This window comes from Suncus etruscus, chromosome 5 (assembly GCF_024139225.1).
Source record: "Suncus etruscus isolate mSunEtr1 chromosome 5, mSunEtr1.pri.cur, whole genome shotgun sequence".
Lineage (NCBI taxonomy): Eukaryota > Metazoa > Chordata > Mammalia > Eulipotyphla > Soricidae > Suncus > Suncus etruscus.
The window spans coordinates 14077440-14096801 of NC_064852.1; the positions used below are offsets into that span (position 1 = coordinate 14077440).

Consider the following 19362-nt stretch of genomic DNA (forward strand, 5'->3'; position numbering starts at 1 on the left):
AATTATTGAATAAACAAAATAAGTCATGGTTGAAAAGGTTGCCCTGAGCATAAACAATAGAAATGTTTATGATTTATAGTATAATTTAATTGCACAATTTTATATTGAATATACCTATATATACTTAATAAATGAATACCACCAATCACCTTGAATAGATAGATCCACATAGCAGGGACCAAGTTTGGGGGACTTATTTTTTTGGATACCAAGTTGATTCCTTACAGTCTTTGCAGTGAACCGTATTAGAAAATTGTGAGGAGTTGGCATCATTTATTGTCACCAAGGATTTTCTTTGGCTCTAAAAAACCTCCACATACACATAAGTTCTTCATAACTTAATTTGTATTGTGTATTTTATATTTACATTTAAAATATTAAATGAGAAAATTCCTTCTCATATGTGATATCATGAATCTTAATTCTAGATTTGTTGAGTAGCCTTAATGTGAACTATTAAGTGTACATTTCTTTTCTCATTTTTAATACTTTCAGAAGGAAAAGTATGAAATTAATAGAGTATTATAGACAAATGACTTGGTTTATTATAGAACGAATGACTTGGTTACTTCAACAGAATTTTTGTGTACTAAATTGCCCTTGTGGGTTCTAAATTGCTTTTAAAATCATGTAGGAGTGTTTAATTCTTTTGGATTTGTCTTTGAAACTATAGCCCTTCCCTCTTATTTCTAAATTAGTAGAACCAGTGAGTTTTGACTTGGTGTGGTCAGCTCTTCTTTTTAGGAAATATTTCAAGAAATATTTGGGATACAAAGTTTTATCTGGGATAGATATTTCAGAAAGAGAAATTGAAGTTCTTAGGAAGGCTACCTTGAACTAATGTATGTTTATGGGGTGGCATTTCTAAAATAGATGGTATTATAATTTTTACTTTACAGATGAGAAAATTAGACTCTGATTAAGTGATTTGTCTAGTGTCACTCATCTAGTATTAGTATCATATTAGGTGCTTAAAATAAGTTTTGTATAATATGCCTCCAGTAAATCACAGTGCCACTTACATAGAACTAGAAAATAATTCAGGGTTGCCTATGTTGGATTGCATTTGGAATGAGATCAGAATAGAGATGGAAAAACAATTTTAATCATTTTCTAGAATTTATTTATTTCTCCTAAAAGTCGACAAGGACACTTGAGTGATAGCTTATTAGTAAATAGAATGAACATATATGTGAAAACAGAGGCTTCATCAGAAAATTGTGTTGAGCCTTTTACTAAAAGAAATAAACTACTTTGGAATCTTAGAGCTATTCACTCTACTGTGGTTTGAAATGAAACTGTAATGAAAATGTATCTGAAGCCTGTTTAGATTTAGATTGCCATAAAATTAACAAACACCACCACTGCCGTAAATTAAAGTACCTTATAAACATAGCCACATTTACAAAGCTAAGCAGACTTTAGCTACTGTTCGAACAAAATGAAATCCAAGCTGCAAGGCTCAGTTTTATTTGTATGTTTTAGGAATGGTATTATTTTTGAATGTTGTCCTTTTTTCTCCAAAAAAGTTTTTATTTATCATGTCTTAGTTACATAGGCTTAGATGTAATGATTCTTGATGATAAATATCTAAATTCACTTATAAATGTTTTCAAAAATTAGATATAAACTATATATTGTGATAAGAATTTTGAATATTACTTTCACCCAAATGGAAGCAAACAGTTTTAACTTTTGTTGATTCTGAAACCCAATATGATAATTTTCCAAAATTTGTAGGAATTATCTTATAATGCCTCGTTGTTCTCTTTGATTAACACCATGTTTTAGAAAATGCTTATACTATATCATTCAAAATAGTCTTTTTTTTGGGGGGGGGTTTGTGCCACACCTGGCGGTGCTCAGGGGTTACTCCTGGCTGTCTGCTCAGAAATAGCTCCTGGCAGGCACGGGGGACCATATGGGACACCGGGATTCGAACCAACCACCTTTGGTCCTGGATCAGCTGCTTGCAAGGCAAACACCGCTGTGCTATCTCTCCGGGCCCAAAATAGTCTTTTTTTAAAAGACAATATTATTAGGTTAGGGTAATTCCCAATGAACTTGATCCAAGAATCTTGTGAATCTTATTTTTAAGAATTGAAGGCCTTACTGCTTCTCCTTTCTACCAAAAGGAAATAGATACTTTTTTTTTAATTGAGGATGAGTATTCCCATCAGAATTCAGATTCAGGGATTGAAGTGGGATAAGTGCCTTAACACCCTGTTCTATCTCTCCAGCCAATGACACATTGGCTTCTGCACATAATTGACTTAGACATTTATTTGGTTTCAGTTAAAAAGGAAAAGATTTGGGGCTGGAGCAGTGGCTCAGTGGTAGGGCATTTGCCTTGCAAGCGGCTGACCTAGGACAGACCACGGTTTCATCCCCCGGCATCCCATATGGTCCCCCAAGCCAGGAGCGATTTCTGAGCTCATAGCCAGGAGTATAAACCCTTTGCATCATTGGGTGTGCCCCCCCCAAAAAAAAAGGGAAATGATTTATCTTGCCCTATGCTACTATCCGACTTTTCTTGTACCAGAAGAAATGTTTGTATACAGGCAACTTCATAATTTACAGCTGATATAATAATAGAGACATATTGAAAGCTATCTACTATAATTATATTGAGATATTTTTTGCTAACGGCAAAGTGTTGTAAGGGCTCCAACCCTCCCCCAGTGTCTGGGAGCCTGCTTGTTGAGTTTACACATGGATTTTGAATTTTCCTTAAATCAGGTGAAATATTGGAGCCAGTCATAACACTCACGACCAACTTGCTATTAGCTGTTTAGCTAGGGGACTTTCAAATGCAGGGATTGCTGGGGCACTAGAAAATGAGCATAGAGCTTAAACTGTTATAAGGACATATATGGTCTTGTTCTTTTTGAGGATCTCAACATCTGCTTACACACTTGTTAACAAAATCTCCTTAGGTATGAAAGAAATTTAATTTTAATCAGATTAAATAATCTTGAGAACAACAGGCAGGTCCTTGCCTTTGCACATGGCCAACCCAGGTCCAATCCCCACCATTACTTATGATCTACTGAACACTGCCAAGAGTGACCTTTGAGCATAGAGCCAGGAGTAAGCCCTGGCACAACATAGATAGCCCAAATCAGGGAAAAAAATCCTTGTGCTATTGCTTTATAGATTATATAGTCATAAATACTTAATATTCATTTTGCTGGCTTTTAAAAATATGGTTAAAATGAATTTTATTCAATATGTTGGTTTTATGAAAGTGCATTGAAATTAGTCTTATAAATAAAATATTTTTAGTGTAAATATCTCAAGAACTTCATGACAACATTTTTTGAAATTTTTCATGGATGGGTACAGTCTTTCAAATTTCATATTGTCAAGCAAATTTTCTGCCATTTGTTGCACTAAGGGAGATGGGTTTCAATTCTGTGAGCTCTCATGCCCTGTCTTTCCATAGACTGGGGAGTGTTTAGATGTTCTGTTTTCTCTCTTCAATTTTCTAGTTTATTGGCTCTAAGTACCAACTGTATCATTGACCACAAACTTAATTAATGAAATGAATTGTTTGATTTGTGAGTATTCTTTTATTAAATTTTATTTTTTGGAAGCACTATTTATATTCAGAAAACAGAAAGGTAATTAAAAAAGGGACTTGTTTGTAACCATAAAAATAGGAATTTGATAAAATTGCTTTTTTACTGTCAGTATTTATATCTATAGGTATGTTTATCCATTTTAGCCATGGATAAATATATATATTCTATAACATAATCCTAAGAAAGTACTCATGAACTAGTCACTAAGCCATGTAATTAGGTAACAAGTATTCAAATACAATAGTTATTTTATCATTGCAGCTGGTCCTGAGGTTTATTACTCTTGCACTATTTGGTGCCAACGGTCTTGAGTTCAAATGCTAGTGCAACTGCATGTGCTGAGGTGATCAGAACAGTCCTGCTGGTAGGGCTTCCCAATGATGAAGGGCCCAAAGATGGCTCAATGGCTTAGAAAGTGCCTGGGGTAGCTGTGAGTCCCTGAGATTAACTCATCTTGTCATAGATGTGCCAAGGGGCACTTGATTGTCCAGGTGAGGAAAGACAGTATCAGCCACAGACCAACGCAGATTTCAGGTCTAATTTCTAAACTATTATAAACTACATTTTTACATTCAGAAAGATGAAATTATAGGCAAGAAAGGGGTTGAATCGTGAATTCACAACTAAAAAAATTAAAACCCCCTCAAAGCCACAAAGCCCTGAAAACATTAATTCTGGATGCAAATAAGGTTGTGAAAATATTGAGCAGACAATTTTACTGGTTCATAATTTTTTTAAAAAAACACATCTAGGGGGCTGGAGAGAGAGCATGGAGGTAAGACGTTTTTGCCTTGCATGCAGAGAGACGGTGGTTCGAGTCCCAGCATCCTATGTGGTCCCCTGAGCCTGCCAGGAATGATTTCTGAGCGTAGAGCCAGGAGTATCCCCTGAGCACTGTTGGGTGTAACACCCCCCGAGAGATAATACAAGGGTTAAAGGTAAACCTCCATGCAACTGATTCTTGGTCCAGCCCTGGTGCCACATGGTCTCCTAGCAAGTCCAGAGGCACCCAGTCATAGAGGGTAGGACCCTGGAGACTCCCCAAGCACCTCCCAGATGGTCCCTGGAGCATTCTTTTCCCTTCTCCAAGCAGCACCACTTTTTCAGTCCCTCTCATTGAATTTCCCATAATGGCTGGCCAGCAATTATGAAGGGGTGCCTGGGCTGCCTGAGCACCACTTTGGAGTCCCTTTTCCCTCTCAAAATCACCTTAGGGCCAAAAGAGATAGTTTAACAGCCTGAGCACATGCTTTCTATACTGGATGCAGTCCAGGAAGCTTATGATCCCCCACATTACCCACAGTGACCTCTGAGTACCCTGAGTGTATGACCCCAAATCAAAATAACAATCATTTGGGGCTGGAGAGATAGCACAGCAGTAGGGCATTTGCCTTGCAAGCAGCTGATCCATAACAGATGGTGGTTTGAATCCCGGCATCCCATATGGTCCCCCATGCCTGCCAGGAGCGATTTCTGAGCGCAGAGTAACCCCTGAGCGCCACCACCACTGGGTGTGAGCCCCCCCCCAAATAAAAATAAATAAAATAAACAAAAAAACATTTGCCTCCTTCATAATTTTGGGGGTTTTAGGGGGGAAGCAAAGGGTTGGAACTTATCCAGTTATACTCAGAACTTACTCCTAATCTCTGTGCTTAGGGATCCTTCTTGGCAGAGCACAGATGACCATATAAGATGCCAAGCCTCAAACCTGGGTCTGTCACATATAAGACAAATGTCTAACCTGCTTGCTGTACTGTCTCTGTGGCCAGTTTGTATTTTTCAAGAAGGAAACAATTACAAAGAGGAAGATTCGTAGTAAGAACTGATTACAAATATTTTTTATCTGGGACTGGAATGATAGCATAGCTGTAGGGCATTTGCCTTGCACATGGCCAACACAGTATGGACCCCAGCTCAATTCCCGGCATCCCATATGGTCCCCTGTGCCTGCCAGGAGCAATTTCTGAGCACAGAGCCAGGAGTAACCCCTGGGTGCCGCTGGGTTTGACCCAAAAACAAACAAACAAAAAACAATAAGCTACACACACTGGATGGCTAAAACTAAAGAAAAATAGTTTTTAATCTGATGAAGATATGATTTGTATTCACATAGCTATGTTATTACATCTGTGATTTGAAGCAAAACCAAACAAAATGCATCCTATACAGTTTTCAACAGCTGAATTACAGGAACAAATTTCTGGTGTTCTATCAGGACATTTAAGGCATCAAAACTCTCATCTCCTAAGTATTTCAGTTAGCTAAGGTATTTTTGCTTTACTGTTATGGACAATGGTTAGCAAGTTCTAAACTGACAGTTTCACTTTGGAAAAAATGAATAAGGCAATGGAGAATTTCTTCCTTGCTTTTGAGAACTGATAGATTTTTTAAGTGGGCATCCCATGTTACAAAGAGTATCCATACTACTATGTGATCAGAGGACTCTACAAAGCAACTCTACCATCATCTGAGCATTCTTTTTTTTTTGGGGGGGGGCACACCCAGTAATGCTCAGGGGTTACTCCTGGCTATGTGCTCAGAAGTTGCTCCTGGCTTGGGGGACCATATGGGACACCAGGGGATCGAACCGCGGTCCGTCCAAGGCTAGCGCAGGCAAGGCAGGCACCTTACCTTTAGTGCCACCGCCCGGCCCCTCATCTGAGCATTCTTACTGTATTAAAGGTTTTAAAAAATAAATACCTCTTAAGGACTATGAGATGAAGCAGTGCTATGTTCTGCTTTAAAACTGGTACAGATGATGCTGTAAATGAGACTGTAATTTACTTTCAGTGGTATCAAGAAAAAATAATCACTTTGCCTAAAGTGTATGCATCTTTCTTAAGGGTGTACCCAGATTTTAATTATCTAAATGTAAATACTTAACGAATTTTACTTAGAGTAATGAGCTAAAGTGCACACTACATAAATGAGATGTTCTAATTAATCATGTATGAACTACTGTTTTAAAGAAAAGCTATGTGAATGCTATGAATGTTGGGCTATTGCCAAATTGCTAATCAGCATTTGCATTCATAGATGACTTCACTTAATAACTTGCAAGACATTCAGCAAATGTTTTAGGAAATTATGAGTTTTTAGATTCAGAAACTTTTCTTTTAACGTCCCCCTTTTTCCCCATGAAATGTTGACTGCTTTTTAGAAACTATTGGCAGACATCTATTCTGGAGAGATTAAAAATACAACCAGAGCAAAACTAGGAAATCTCTAACTCAGGTACATTTCACTCGGAGTTTTGAATCATTTATCAATACATCTTGTTGTTACCATAATGTGTGAGCTAGATTACCAGTATAAGTATGTAGTGATTATATTGTTGTCATATCTCAAAATTTTAATCTTAGGATGTAAACTATTAAAAATTATTGGAGGCCACTTCAAGGGCTTTTGTTTGGGTTCTATCTATTGTCTTCTAATAGTAAAATCAAGAAAAACAAAATATTTAAGTTGCAATAGTAAGCCGTATTTGGCACCCTAACTTTGCTTTGATTGGGGGCCAGACCTGGTTGTGCTTAGGACTTAACTTCTGGGTCTGCTCTTAGGGACCATCTCTGGTGGAACTCGGAATCATATGGGCCACCAAGGATTGAACCTGTGTTGGCTTCATGCAAGGCAAGCTCCTTTACCACTGTACTAATGTTTTGGCCCTAACTTTTGTTTTTTTAATATATATATTTAAAATTAATTTATTTAAAGAAAATGTATCACATAGTTGACATAACTGATCATAATACATTTGTTTCAGGATGACAGAAAGCGAAGTTTTAAAAATAGAAAATAGAAAAACTAAAATATATCATAAAATAATAATATGGAAAAAAGGAAGAAAAGTTCATTAGCAAGTATATTCATGAAAATTATTTTATTTCCAGAAAAGCCATTATTACAATAGAAGGGGTTTTAGTAATCTACCCCCCTTTTTTTAAAGCTAGGAGATACAAGACCCTTTTTTTTTTTTAAAGAAATAAATGATTTTCAAAATTTGAGTGAGAAGAGACCATTGTTCTTTTATTTTTGTCAAATGTTTTGACAAAACATTTTTTTTTTTTTTGGTTCACAGAAATCGCTCCTGGCTTGGGGGACCATATGGGACACTCTGGGGAATTGAACCGAAGTTAATCCTAGGCTAGTGCGGGCAAGGCAGACACCTTACCTCTTGCACCACCACTCCAGCCCCAATAAAATGTGGAGTCTGAAGCTATAGTGATTTTTTTTTTGTATTCTCCTTTAAAAATCCATTGGTCTAAAAAAAAATTCATTGGTCTAGGAGCCAGAGCAATGGCACAATTAGTAGGGCATCTACCTTGCATGCACTAACTGGGACAGATTGTGGTTCAATCCGCTGTTGTCTCATATGGTCCTCCAAGCCAGGAGCGATTTTTGAGTGCATAGCCAGGAGTAACCCCTGATGTTATCAGGTGTGGCCCCCCCCAAAAAAAATTTATTTGTCTAGTTTGTATTTTGGATGAATTTTTATATATGCATGCTTTTCTGTTATGCATTGATTTTAGGAAAACATAGGTTCATGAGATTATGCATATTTTCCATTGCCAGCATCCGTCCTTATATGTTATGATAATATTTATTAATAGCAACACAAAAATAATAAAAGTCTGCCTGAAATAACCTTACAATGATAGGTGCAAAGTTCCAAAATTTAGATTTTCATTTGAAAACTCAATCCTCAGCACAACTGCTAGCTGCTGTTTTCCCTGACATAAAAAGCACACTTGGTTCATTTTTGAGAAAACATTCATCAAACACAAATCCAGGTAATGATTTGTTGATCTGTACTTGCAAATAGCAGCAAGGGTTTGTGGAAAAAGTGGCTTCAGTCCACAATCTAATCACACAAAAACATCTTCTCCAGATAATAATTTTCTATATACAATAGAAGGACTTTGTTAATTTCTGTTTTCCAAGGATCGATTTAAGGATTAAGAAATTAGAAAATGAGTAACTTCACCAAGATATTCTTACATGAAATTGCCTCCATGTATGTGTACATGTCCACTTGAATATATATATATATGCTAATGAAGAATAAAGAATGAAACATCAAAGATCCTTAGTGTGCTGCTTTTTGAAGAATTTATCAGCACAGTATGCTGTAGAACTGGGCTGTCTACTGGGGTGGTCATGAGCACTTGAAATTTTCCTAGTCTGAGTTGCGTTGTGCTGTAAATATAAAATATATTCTAGATTTCAGAATGTATTTTTAAAAGGATATGAATATATACCTCATTAACAGATTTTTAAATGTGTTTAAATGTTAATATTCTTTATGCATTGGGTTAAATAGAATGTATTAAAATTTATTTCACCTGATTCTTGTCAAAATTTGAATGTGGGGCATAGCAATAATACAGTAGATATGGCATCTGTTTGCTTTGCACATAGCCAACCAGCTTCAATCCCCAGCATTTCATGTGATCCCCTGAGCCCATCAGGAGCAATTCCTGAGTGAAGAACCATGATTAACCACTGAGTACCACTGGGGTGTGGCCCAAAAAATAACAACAACAAAAATTTTCTTTTTGGTTTTAGGGCTACACCTGGGTGATGCTCAGGGGTTACTCCTGGCTATGCGCTCAGAAATTGCTCCTGGCTTAGGGGACCATATGGGACGCCGGGGAATAGAACCACGATCCGTGCTAGGCTAGAGTGCACAAGGCAGATAGATGCCTTGCTACTTGCGCCACAGCTTTGCCCTCTCCCCCAAATTTTTTGAGTGGGGTTACTAGAAAATTTTAGATATTTTGTATATGGCTCTTAATATATATCTTTTGGACAGCACTGTTCTAGAATAACAAAGAGCTTGTGTGATCAGGTTTATTTGGGAAAGCTAGATCCACTAGCCCCCCTTGAAAATTAATTATGCATATTGGTTTATTAGAAACGCTGAGAAATCCTCTTCTCCCTATAAAAGTTCTTTTCTTAATTAATAGTCTTATTTAGGTTTTTGAAGCTGAAGAGATAGTACAGTAAGTAAGATGCTTGTCTTTCACAAGGCTGATCCAGCTTGAACTCTTTGTACCATATATAATTCCCTGAGCTTCTAGGGGTAATCCCAGAACAGAGACCAGGGAAGAGGAGAGGAAAGGAGAAAAGGAGATGAAAAAGGAATTTGGTTTACTTGTCACTTCACAAGCATAATCTATGTTGGGTCATTCAGAACTAGTGAATAGAAAAGAGACTCCCAAATGTATTTGGTCTACCATTATCCTCAGTGTTTCCGAAAAAAATTACTCAGTTCCCTAGAAATCTACTTTTTTTTTTTTTTTTTTTTTTTGGTTTTTGGTTTTTGGATCACACCCGGCAGTGCTCAGGGGTTACTCCTGGCTCTACGCTCAGAAATCACTCTTGACAGGCTCAGGGGACCATCTGGGATGCCAGGATTCAAACCACCATTCTTCTGCATGCAAGGCAAATGCTTACCTCCATGCTATCTCTCTAGCCCCAGAAATCTACTTTTTTTTTTTTTTTTTGGGTCACACCCGGCAGCGCTCAGGGGTTACTCCTGGCTGTCTGCTCAGAAATAGCTCCTGGCAGGCACGGGGGACCATATGGGACACCGGGATTCGAACCAACCACCTTTGGTCCTGGATCGGCTGCTTGCAAGGCAAACGCCGCTGTGCTATCTCTCCGGGCCCGAAATCTACTTTTTTAAAGTAAATAAGCAGAAAGTGCCCCCCTAATTGCCCTCCCAGGAAACAAGTCACCCATGACCCCCCTACAACCCTCCACACACATTTGACTGTATTAATCCCTCTGGGAAAAAATGTATAGAAGTATAGAACTTACTGCTTGAAAGTAATTCTAGTTAATTTTTTATTTTATTTTACTGATAAGAAAACAGGTTAAGGGGCTGGAGAGATAGCATGGAGGTAAGGCGTTTGCCTTTCATGCAAGAGGTCATCGGTTCGAATCCCAGCGTCCCATATGGTCCCCCGTGCCTGCCAGGAGCAATTTCTGAGCATGGAGCCAGGAGTAACCCCTGAGCACTGCCGGGTGTGACCCAAAAACCACAAAAAAAAAAAAAAAAAAAAAAAAGAAAACAGGTTAAGTTTTTCAAATTACATAATTTTGAAATTATTTAAATATCACTTTAGGGAAAGTATGAGGATAAAACATATACATATATATCTTATATGGGTAACCATTTATTTTATGGTTTGAGTTAGTTAGGTTAATGATATTGGGAAGTTTTTAAAATTTACTCTTATTTAGATTCTCCACCCTTTTCGCTGAAGCTGAGAATTGAATCCAAGGCTTCACCTCTGGAACGCATTTACTCTTACTGAACCATATCTCCCTGGTCTCCAATTTGGCTTTCTTACAGAGAGAAAGAACATTTGCTATATGTTCCATAACATTTTATTCTTTGCCATTTAAAAGTATAGACTGTCGGGGCCGGAGAGATAGCACAGCGGTAAGGCGTTTGCCTTCTTAGACGCAGAAGGACAGGGGTTTGAATCCTGGCATCCCATATGGTTCCCCCGAGCCTGCCAGGAGCGATTTCTGAGCATAGAGCCAGGAGGAACCCCTGAGCTTTGCCGGGTGTGACCCAAAAACAAACAAACAAAAAAAAGTATAGACTATCTAAAAGTATGAAAAGAAGGCAAAATGCCATATTATGCCATTTATGAACTATATACGCAGACTTTGTACAAGATTTTAGGGCCTGATTAGCTTTCTAAATCTACCCATAGACTTTGGTTACTAAGTCTTCAGTTCTACTCTAGGGGAAATGTTCTTTGATTGCATTCCTCTTTCATTTTAATCTTAAAAACTATCAACAAGGGCCCGGAGAGATAGCACAGCGGTGTTTGCCTTGCAAGCAGCCGATCCAGGACCAAAGGTGGTTGGTTCGAATCCCGATGTCCCATATGGTCCCCGGTGCCTGCCAGGAGCTATTTCTGAGCAGATAGCCAGGAGTAACCCCTGAGCACCGCTGGGTGTGGCCCAAAAACCAAAAATGACTTGTGCATTTTGCAGTTTTACTATAGTTCTAGTCATTTATTTATTGAAGGTGGTGGGCTCCCACCACCAAGTGGTGCTCAGGGAACTCCAGGGCCAGAGTATGTGATGTTTTCTCGACTCTGCCATGCTGGGGTTACTCAGCCCAGCCCCGAGATCCTGGGGTCTGTAAGCTGCATGGAGCATTCTTGGGGATCATAAGTGATAGGATTTGAGCCTAAGTTGGATACATGCTATTTAACTACTGTGCTCTCTGGCCCCAGTTCGACTTTTTTGAAGGAAATAATTCCACATGGAATTTAAATTACCTAAGATTATATATCTCACTAGTAAACAAAACAAAATTCCTTTACCTCACCTTAGTTTTGTTTGTTTGTTTGTTTGTTTTTGTTTTTTTGGGGGGGCCACACCCGGTGGTACTCAGGGGTTACTCCTGGCTGTCTGCTCAGAAATAGCTCCTGGCAGGCACGGGGGACCATATGGGACACCGGGATTCGAACCAACCACCTCTGGTCCTGGATCGGCTGCTTGCAAGGCAAACGCTGCTGTGCTATCTCTCCGGGCCCCAACCTCACCTTAGTTTTATGTGGAAATGCTTCATAAAAACTTAGAGTAATTGAAATGTCCAGAGTACTGGAAAGGTTAGTTCTCTAATGAGCAGTTAGAAAAACCATCATGGTTCTATATGTGAGCACTGTTCAGACATCTGTGGGGAAGTGGACATTATTATAGCTTCAAAATGTGTCTTCGTGATCAATGTTTATTCTGTTGTCTTGCCCGATCTGAGACCCCAGTGCAGCAAGATGCAGAATCTTCTGTTGGTCTTTTTTTTTTTTTTCCAAACAAAAATGTCAGAGGATGTTCTTTTATACAATGCTATAAAGGTTGCTTTATTTACCAAGAATATTTTGTTTTTAGGAAAGGACCAATTGTATGCTCTTATAAATGTAAAATAATATAGGGGACAGAACATGGGAGATAACCCAAATGGAAATCTGAGTTCTGTCCCTGGGCCATGCATGTCAGCTTTGTTTTCCCAGCACTACTAGGAGTGTTCCCTATTTTTTTTAATGTATATGATTGTGGGACTGGAATGATAGTACAGTAGAGAGGGCACTTGTCTTGCTTGCAGCTGACCCAGGTTTGATCCCCACACTTATGGTCCCCTAAGCCAACCAAGAGTGATTCCTATGTTCAGAGCCAGGAGTAATTCCTGAGCACTTTCAGGTATGGCCCCAAAACAAAGCAAACAAAAGTATATGGAGGAGGGAAATGGGGAACAGTGGTGATGGAAAAGTTGCACTGGTAAAGGGGGTGTGCATTTTATGGCTGAAACCCAAGTATGAACATATATGTAGCAATGGTGCTTAAGTAAAGGAATTATTTATTTAAAAAAAAGTATATGGTTGAACTGAAAGAGTAAGGTTTTGAGGATTGTTAACTAAAATGATTACAACCCAGATTAGGTGCTTTTCATGCTGCCTCTTCATTGAAGAGTTGAACTGCTTACCCCAACTTCCAGGGATGTTGCACTTTTACATTTAATGATAAAATGACTCCATGTCATTAAAACTAAATTATACTGGAACATTGACATGCTTGGCTTCTAGAGCCCTTCATATGTTAATAAGAACCCAAAAGAACTTTTTCCATGTATTTTCTTTCTACTTGTCATAACTTGGCCACATACTAATATTTCCCTGTGTATTATAGGTCTGTATGTAATTTTTGTGCCAAGAATTCCTTCCAACTCTATCCACTGCCTTTATCCATCTTTCAAAAATTCTGTCTAGTCTTTAAATCCAGTGTCATTATGGCATCAAGACCTTGCTCTCTGACACTGGATAAGAATACTTCCTCCTTAGAACTTATGAAGCTCTTAAATCTCATTTCCTGTGACACTACACAGATTTCTTTGAAACAAATTTTGTTTTTTTAGCTTTTGGACCACACTCACTGATGCTCAAGGGGTTAACTCCTGTCTCTCCACTCAGGAATCAATCCTGGCAGTGCTTGGGGGGACCATAAGAGATACGGGGGTCAAATTTAGGATGGCCTCATACAAGACAAGTGCCTTGTTCACTACTATCTCTCTGGACCTTGAAAATAATTTTTTATATATTTTATTGCACTGAAAGCCAGGTGTACTTTTGCTGATTTCTCTGTCCTAGTTGTACTTGAAAGAGTTTGAACTTCACAGTTGTTATAAATATTTGTTAGATAAATATAATATACAGAGAATGTATTAAATATTAAGATTCTTTTGATATATAATATATTTATACTTATATAAAGGAGTTGGTTAGAGAGTGCATACTCCAGTTAGAAAACTATTTTAGAATGGGGACATGGTGGATGGAATGACTAAGCCTTGATTATTTATGGTTTCAGAATTCTAGCTGTTCTTTTTAACTCTCACAGCTATGCGCAAGGATCTTAGCTTTTTTTTTTTTACCCTACTCACTGCAAAATGCCATTGGCAATTGCAAATGAGGTGGAAATTCATATGAATTAATGCCTCAATATGAGCATATAAAATACCAGAATCCTAAGGAATGATTTTTTCCCCCTTACAGGCATGTAATGAATTCACTACACATGTGATGAACCTTCTCCGAGAGCAGAGTAGAACACGTCCCATTTCTCCAAAAGAGATTGAAAGAATGGTGGGCATCATCCATCGAAAATTTAGTTCCATTCAGATGCAGCTTAAGCAAAGCACTTGTGAAGCAGTTATGATTTTAAGATCAAGATTTCTTGATGCCAGGTATGTAAGGCCACAAGCCTTCTGCATGTTTTGTGTGTGCCCTACAAATGGTAGTCTGTAAAACTGGTTAGTTGGTTTAAGAGTCTTCTTAACATCAATACTCTCTTCTACAGTGAATGATAATTAACCTCACATGGTGCCTGTGCCATCCAAGGTATTTCTCAGAGCGGTATTTCTCTTAGCTGTCAGTTTGTTAGGAAGATTTTGATAGAATTCATGTTACTACTAATGACTTCAAACTATGGAGCTTTTAAATTCTGGTACTAAAAGATTATCTTTTTCTTTTTTTTTTTGCTGTTGTTGTTGTTATTTTAATAAATAATTTAATTGAATCACTGTGAGATACACAGTTACAAAGGAGTTCATGATTGAGTTTCATTCGGTCAGTGTCCAACACCCTTCACATTTCTCCAGTGCACATTTCCTGCCACCAATGTCCCCAGTTTCCCTTCCGCTCTCCCCATGCCCTCTCCCTTGCCTGCCTCTATGCAGGCATTTCTCTCTCTCTCTCTCTCTCTCTCTCTCTCTCTCTCTCTCTCTCTCTCTCTTCTCTCTCTCTTCTCTCTCTCTCTTCTCTCTCTCTTTCCTCTCTCTCTCTCTCTCTCTCTCTCTCTCTCTCTCTCTCTCTCTCCCCTCTCTCCCCTCTCTCCCCTCTCTCCACTTTTGTTCCTTATAGATAATGGTTTGCAATATTGTTACTGAAGGGATATCATGCATATCACTTTACCTCCTGTAAGTACCCAGTTCTCGCCCAGGGTGATCATTTCAAACTATCATGGTCATGATGGTTTCTTCTCTGCCCTAACTACACTCCCCCACTATTTGTGGCATGCTTCCTCCCATGGACCAGTCCTCCTGGCACTCATCTTTATGGTCTCTGGATATTAATACCATCCTATTTAAAGGTATTTTTGAGGATAACATTCTGTAACTATTTGTTGGTTTTCTAGGAATTTCTTGATGTTATACTCCTTGTACACATTAAAAAAAATACTTACAGATGCTAGTACTCCTAAGAAGGAAGTGGTATTTTAGTTAATACCACAAAACCTCAAACCATAAAACCCCAATAAACAAATCCCCAAAGTTTTTCCAGATCAAGTAAAAAAAGTCTATCCCTTTCTCTTGGGAAGATGAGCATTTTCTCCTTTACCTGAAACTTTCATATGAGTTAGGGATAAATTGTATATGGTGTGTTTGACCTAGTAGGTGATTTAACAGCTGACAAGTTGTTATGATACATTGCCTCTGCATAGATGTGTCTTGGGCATTGCTAAAACTTGTGACCAATATTCAGCTCTGAAAAGGACTTTTTATTTTGTTTGCTTTCTCTCCCTTGGAATTTGACAGAGGTGATAATTATCATTCAGTTTTACAATATGAAGAAAATGACAAAGTCACCTTCTCAATTGGAAAACAAGTTGTATAGAACTCTTTGTTCTATAATATATAATACATAAGAAAACTTATGCCACCAATTATTCTACCATTCTTCTAGTTAAACAAAGCCCTCTGTCACTTTTTGAGTCTGTACTGAATGAGTCACCAAATCTCAACAGTGTTTCATTTTAAACATTTCTTACCTTGCTTGTACTGTGCAATCCAGTTGTACCTGGACAATCACAGTATTCTCTTAATAGCTTCCCTATCTTCAATTTCATTATCCTGTGCCCCAATTTCCATATTCCTTATCTCATTGTTTTGCTGAAAAACCAATGCTGGGGACCATAGAGATAGTATAGATAGAGGTTTAGGTGCTGGCCTTGCATACACCAACCACCAAAAAGCTTGTAATTAAAAACCTTTAATAGTTTTCTTTTGTATTCTAAATCTGGAAGTTGTTATGGGATCCCTTAAATCTGTATAATCCAACAACTCCGCCTCTTTCGAGCTTCATTTCACTCATTCTCTGTTTTTAACTAATTTAACATCCTCTAACTCTTTGGACTTTCCAAGCTCTTTTCTGTTTTAGGACTGTTTCCACTGTTCATTCTTTTCCCCTGTAAACACTCTAATAGACCTTGTCTGTTTTGTTCCAACTCAATTTTCATGAAGTACAATATTAAATAAAGAACAAACTTAATTTCTGATATTTTCCTCAGTGACTCCTACATCTTAAATGAATCAGAGACCTTTTAAGGTCTTTTAAGGTCCAAAAACGTAATTTATAATTTCATAATTAGACCCTAAGAAATTGTAAAAATATTCATTTAAGATATTGTTAACATAATACACTTTCTCTTTTTTCCTATCCTGATCATAACTACAATTTTGTTTTTGGTTCTTAGACGAAAAAGACGTAACTTCAGTAAACAGGCCACAGAAATCTTGAACGAATATTTTTACTCACACCTCAGCAACCCCTACCCCAGTGAAGAAGCCAAAGAGGAGCTGGCCAAGAAATGCAGCATCACAGTGTCCCAGGTGAGAGGGCTCAGGGCTGTTTTGTTTCCTGCCTTATTGAAGAGCTTGCTGCCCCTTTAGGGTGTTAATCAAATCTTATATACAGTGTGCCTGAAGCAAAGACGATAAAATCTAGATGTTACCACATTTCTATGTAAGCCTTTAAAGCTTAACATAATTAAAAAGAAAAACTCTCTTAATAGCAAAGTAGCAAGTGAATCAGTTATATTCTGAATAAATCTTCTATGGAAAGAACATGGCACAGGGAGACGCCATTTGCACAGAAGTCAGTCTTCAGAATGTGGCACAGAGTTCTGCTCTCTCCAATCTAGGTGACTGATCTCAGTGACTGTCAGTGAGGAACCAATTTCTATTTTTGCAGAAAGGAACTTTAATTTAAGTCTTTGGTGAAGGCTTTGAAAATTTCACCAAGCCATGGTGAAATAGCCACGGTGTCATGTTGGGACCCAATGATGTCCTGATTTGCATTGATTTGTATTTGTAACAAATACAATGATTTGTATTGTTAAGTACAATAATTGATTCAAGTCTGTCACTTTTGTTTATATTACGCCTCTATTTGTAACAAATTATGTTCTTCAAGCCACTTACCATCTTTACATTTTAGCAGATAGGCTGTTATTTAAATGGATGATTGGAAACAAGTAAACAACTATATCTCTCTAGACAAGGATATCAAATTTACAATAGCTCAAAAATACAGGTTTTTGTGATTGTTTGTTTACTTTGTGGGGACACATTTGCCTGTGCTCAGGGATCACTCCAGGAAGGACTAGAGACCAGATGGGTTTTGGGGAATGAACCTGAGTTGGCTGCACGCAAAGCAAATGCCCTACTAAAAAGAGAGATTAATGTAAATATCATTGTCATTTCAGATTGTTACTTGAACAGTGTTTCTCATGTAGCATGCAAAAGTGATACATGATCCCTTACAAGAAATTTAGGTGTTCTCTAGTGATTTTATGTCACAAATTAAAAAAAAATTGTTATGTTCATTTTACTGATTGTAGAAAGGCAGCTTTGTTCGATTTGTTTCTTGGATACTACACCTGTCAGTACTAAGGGTTTACTTTTGGGTCTGTGCTCAGGGATTGTTCCTAGAGGGGCTTGGGAGGCTATCTATGGTACTAAACCTAATCTGGATCAGCTACAGTCAAGGCAACTGCCTAACCCACTGTGCTATCTCTCTGTCATGCTTGTTTTATTTTGAAAAAGTATTAGTAAATATTTGAGAGACATAAATAGTATATACATATACATACACATGTATGTATTGTAACTCTGTCTTTAAAACAAACTTTAAGGAGCCAGGAAGATAAATTGCAGTGCTCTGCCTGTGGGGACCCAAGTGTCTATCTCTGACACTACATGGTCCCGTGAGAACTTCTGGGAATAAATTCTAAGGACCTAGATGTGTTGCCCTGGAGCACTAATGAATGAGACGAAAGAAAGAAAGAAAGAAAGAAAGAAAGAAAGAAAGAAAGAAAGAAAGAAAGAAAGAAAGAAAGAAAGAAAGAGAGAGAGAGAGAGAGAGAGAGAAAGAAAGAGGGAGGGAGGGAGGGAGGGAGGGAGGGAGGGAGAGAGAGAGAGAGAGAGAGAGAGAGAGAAAGAAAGAAAGAAAGAAAGAAAGAAAGAAAGAAAGAAAGAAAGAAAGAAAGAAAGAAAGAAAGAAAGAAAGAAAGAAAGAAAGAAAGAAAGAAAGAAAGAAAGAAAGAAAGAAAGAAAGAAAGAAAGAAAGAAAGAGGAAGGAAGGAAGGAAAGAAGGAAGGAAGGAAGGAAAGAAAGAAAGAAAGAAAGAAAGAAAGAAAGAAAGAAAGAAAGAAAGAAAGAAAGAAAGAAAGAGAAAGAGAGAGAGAGAGAAAGAAGGAAGGAAGGAAGGAAGGAAGGGAGAGAACAAATGTTGTGATCTTGTTTCTCTCTTTTGTTATATAAAGAATTGCAGCAATTGAATTTGTTAACAATATCTCCCCACTCACTTTTTTTAAACCTTTTTCCTACCTAAAACTGTTAGTTCCTTTCCCCTACATCTCTGAAATAGAAACTGTTATCATTTACTATTAAATAACCAACCCCTAACCACATAAGTTAGTGAAAGCAGAGAAAGTTCCAGATAATATATCAATTAAAATACAACTTATACTAAAACACAATTAGAGGGCTGGAGAGCTAGTTCAGTTGGGCTGAGTGATTGTTCTGCATGCAGGAGGCTCGGTTTTGATTCCCATACTACATGGTCCCCTAAGCAGTGCCAGGAGTCACACTGGTGTAGTCCCTGAGCACCATCAAGTATGGCCCTAAAAGAACAAAATAAACACACATTCTCTAATGTATAAGATAACATAAGGCATTGTTTTCAGTAAAAATAGAATAGTTACATTTAGAATCTAGAAATTGTTCATATATAAAACTAACTTTAAAATGTTGAAAAATATAGACAGTCAGTTGAGCAAAATCATTTTTGTTCAATTTATAGTATATGAAACTGGTTTCTTTATTGCCTAAAATACTTCAGAATAAAGATAGGAAACCTATAGAAGAAAATGTGAGGAAATATCTTTTGCACTTTGAGGACAGGAAGTAATTTCTTAG

At 37.7% G+C, this 19362-nt stretch overlaps 1 protein-coding gene across 2 annotated transcripts in view; it reads left to right on the plus strand.

Annotated features, from left to right (window-relative positions):
• The window catches only part of PBX3 (PBX homeobox 3), a 255868-nt gene that overhangs the window by 195320 nt on the left and 41186 nt on the right, over positions 1–19362 (plus strand). For both annotated transcript variants that reach the window (XM_049774180.1, XM_049774181.1), the window contains exons 4-5: positions 14159–14349; positions 16638–16773. In XM_049774180.1, the coding sequence (XP_049630137.1) occupies positions 14159–14349; positions 16638–16773 (327 nt within the window). The remainder of the gene's footprint in view (positions 1–14158; positions 14350–16637; positions 16774–19362) is intronic.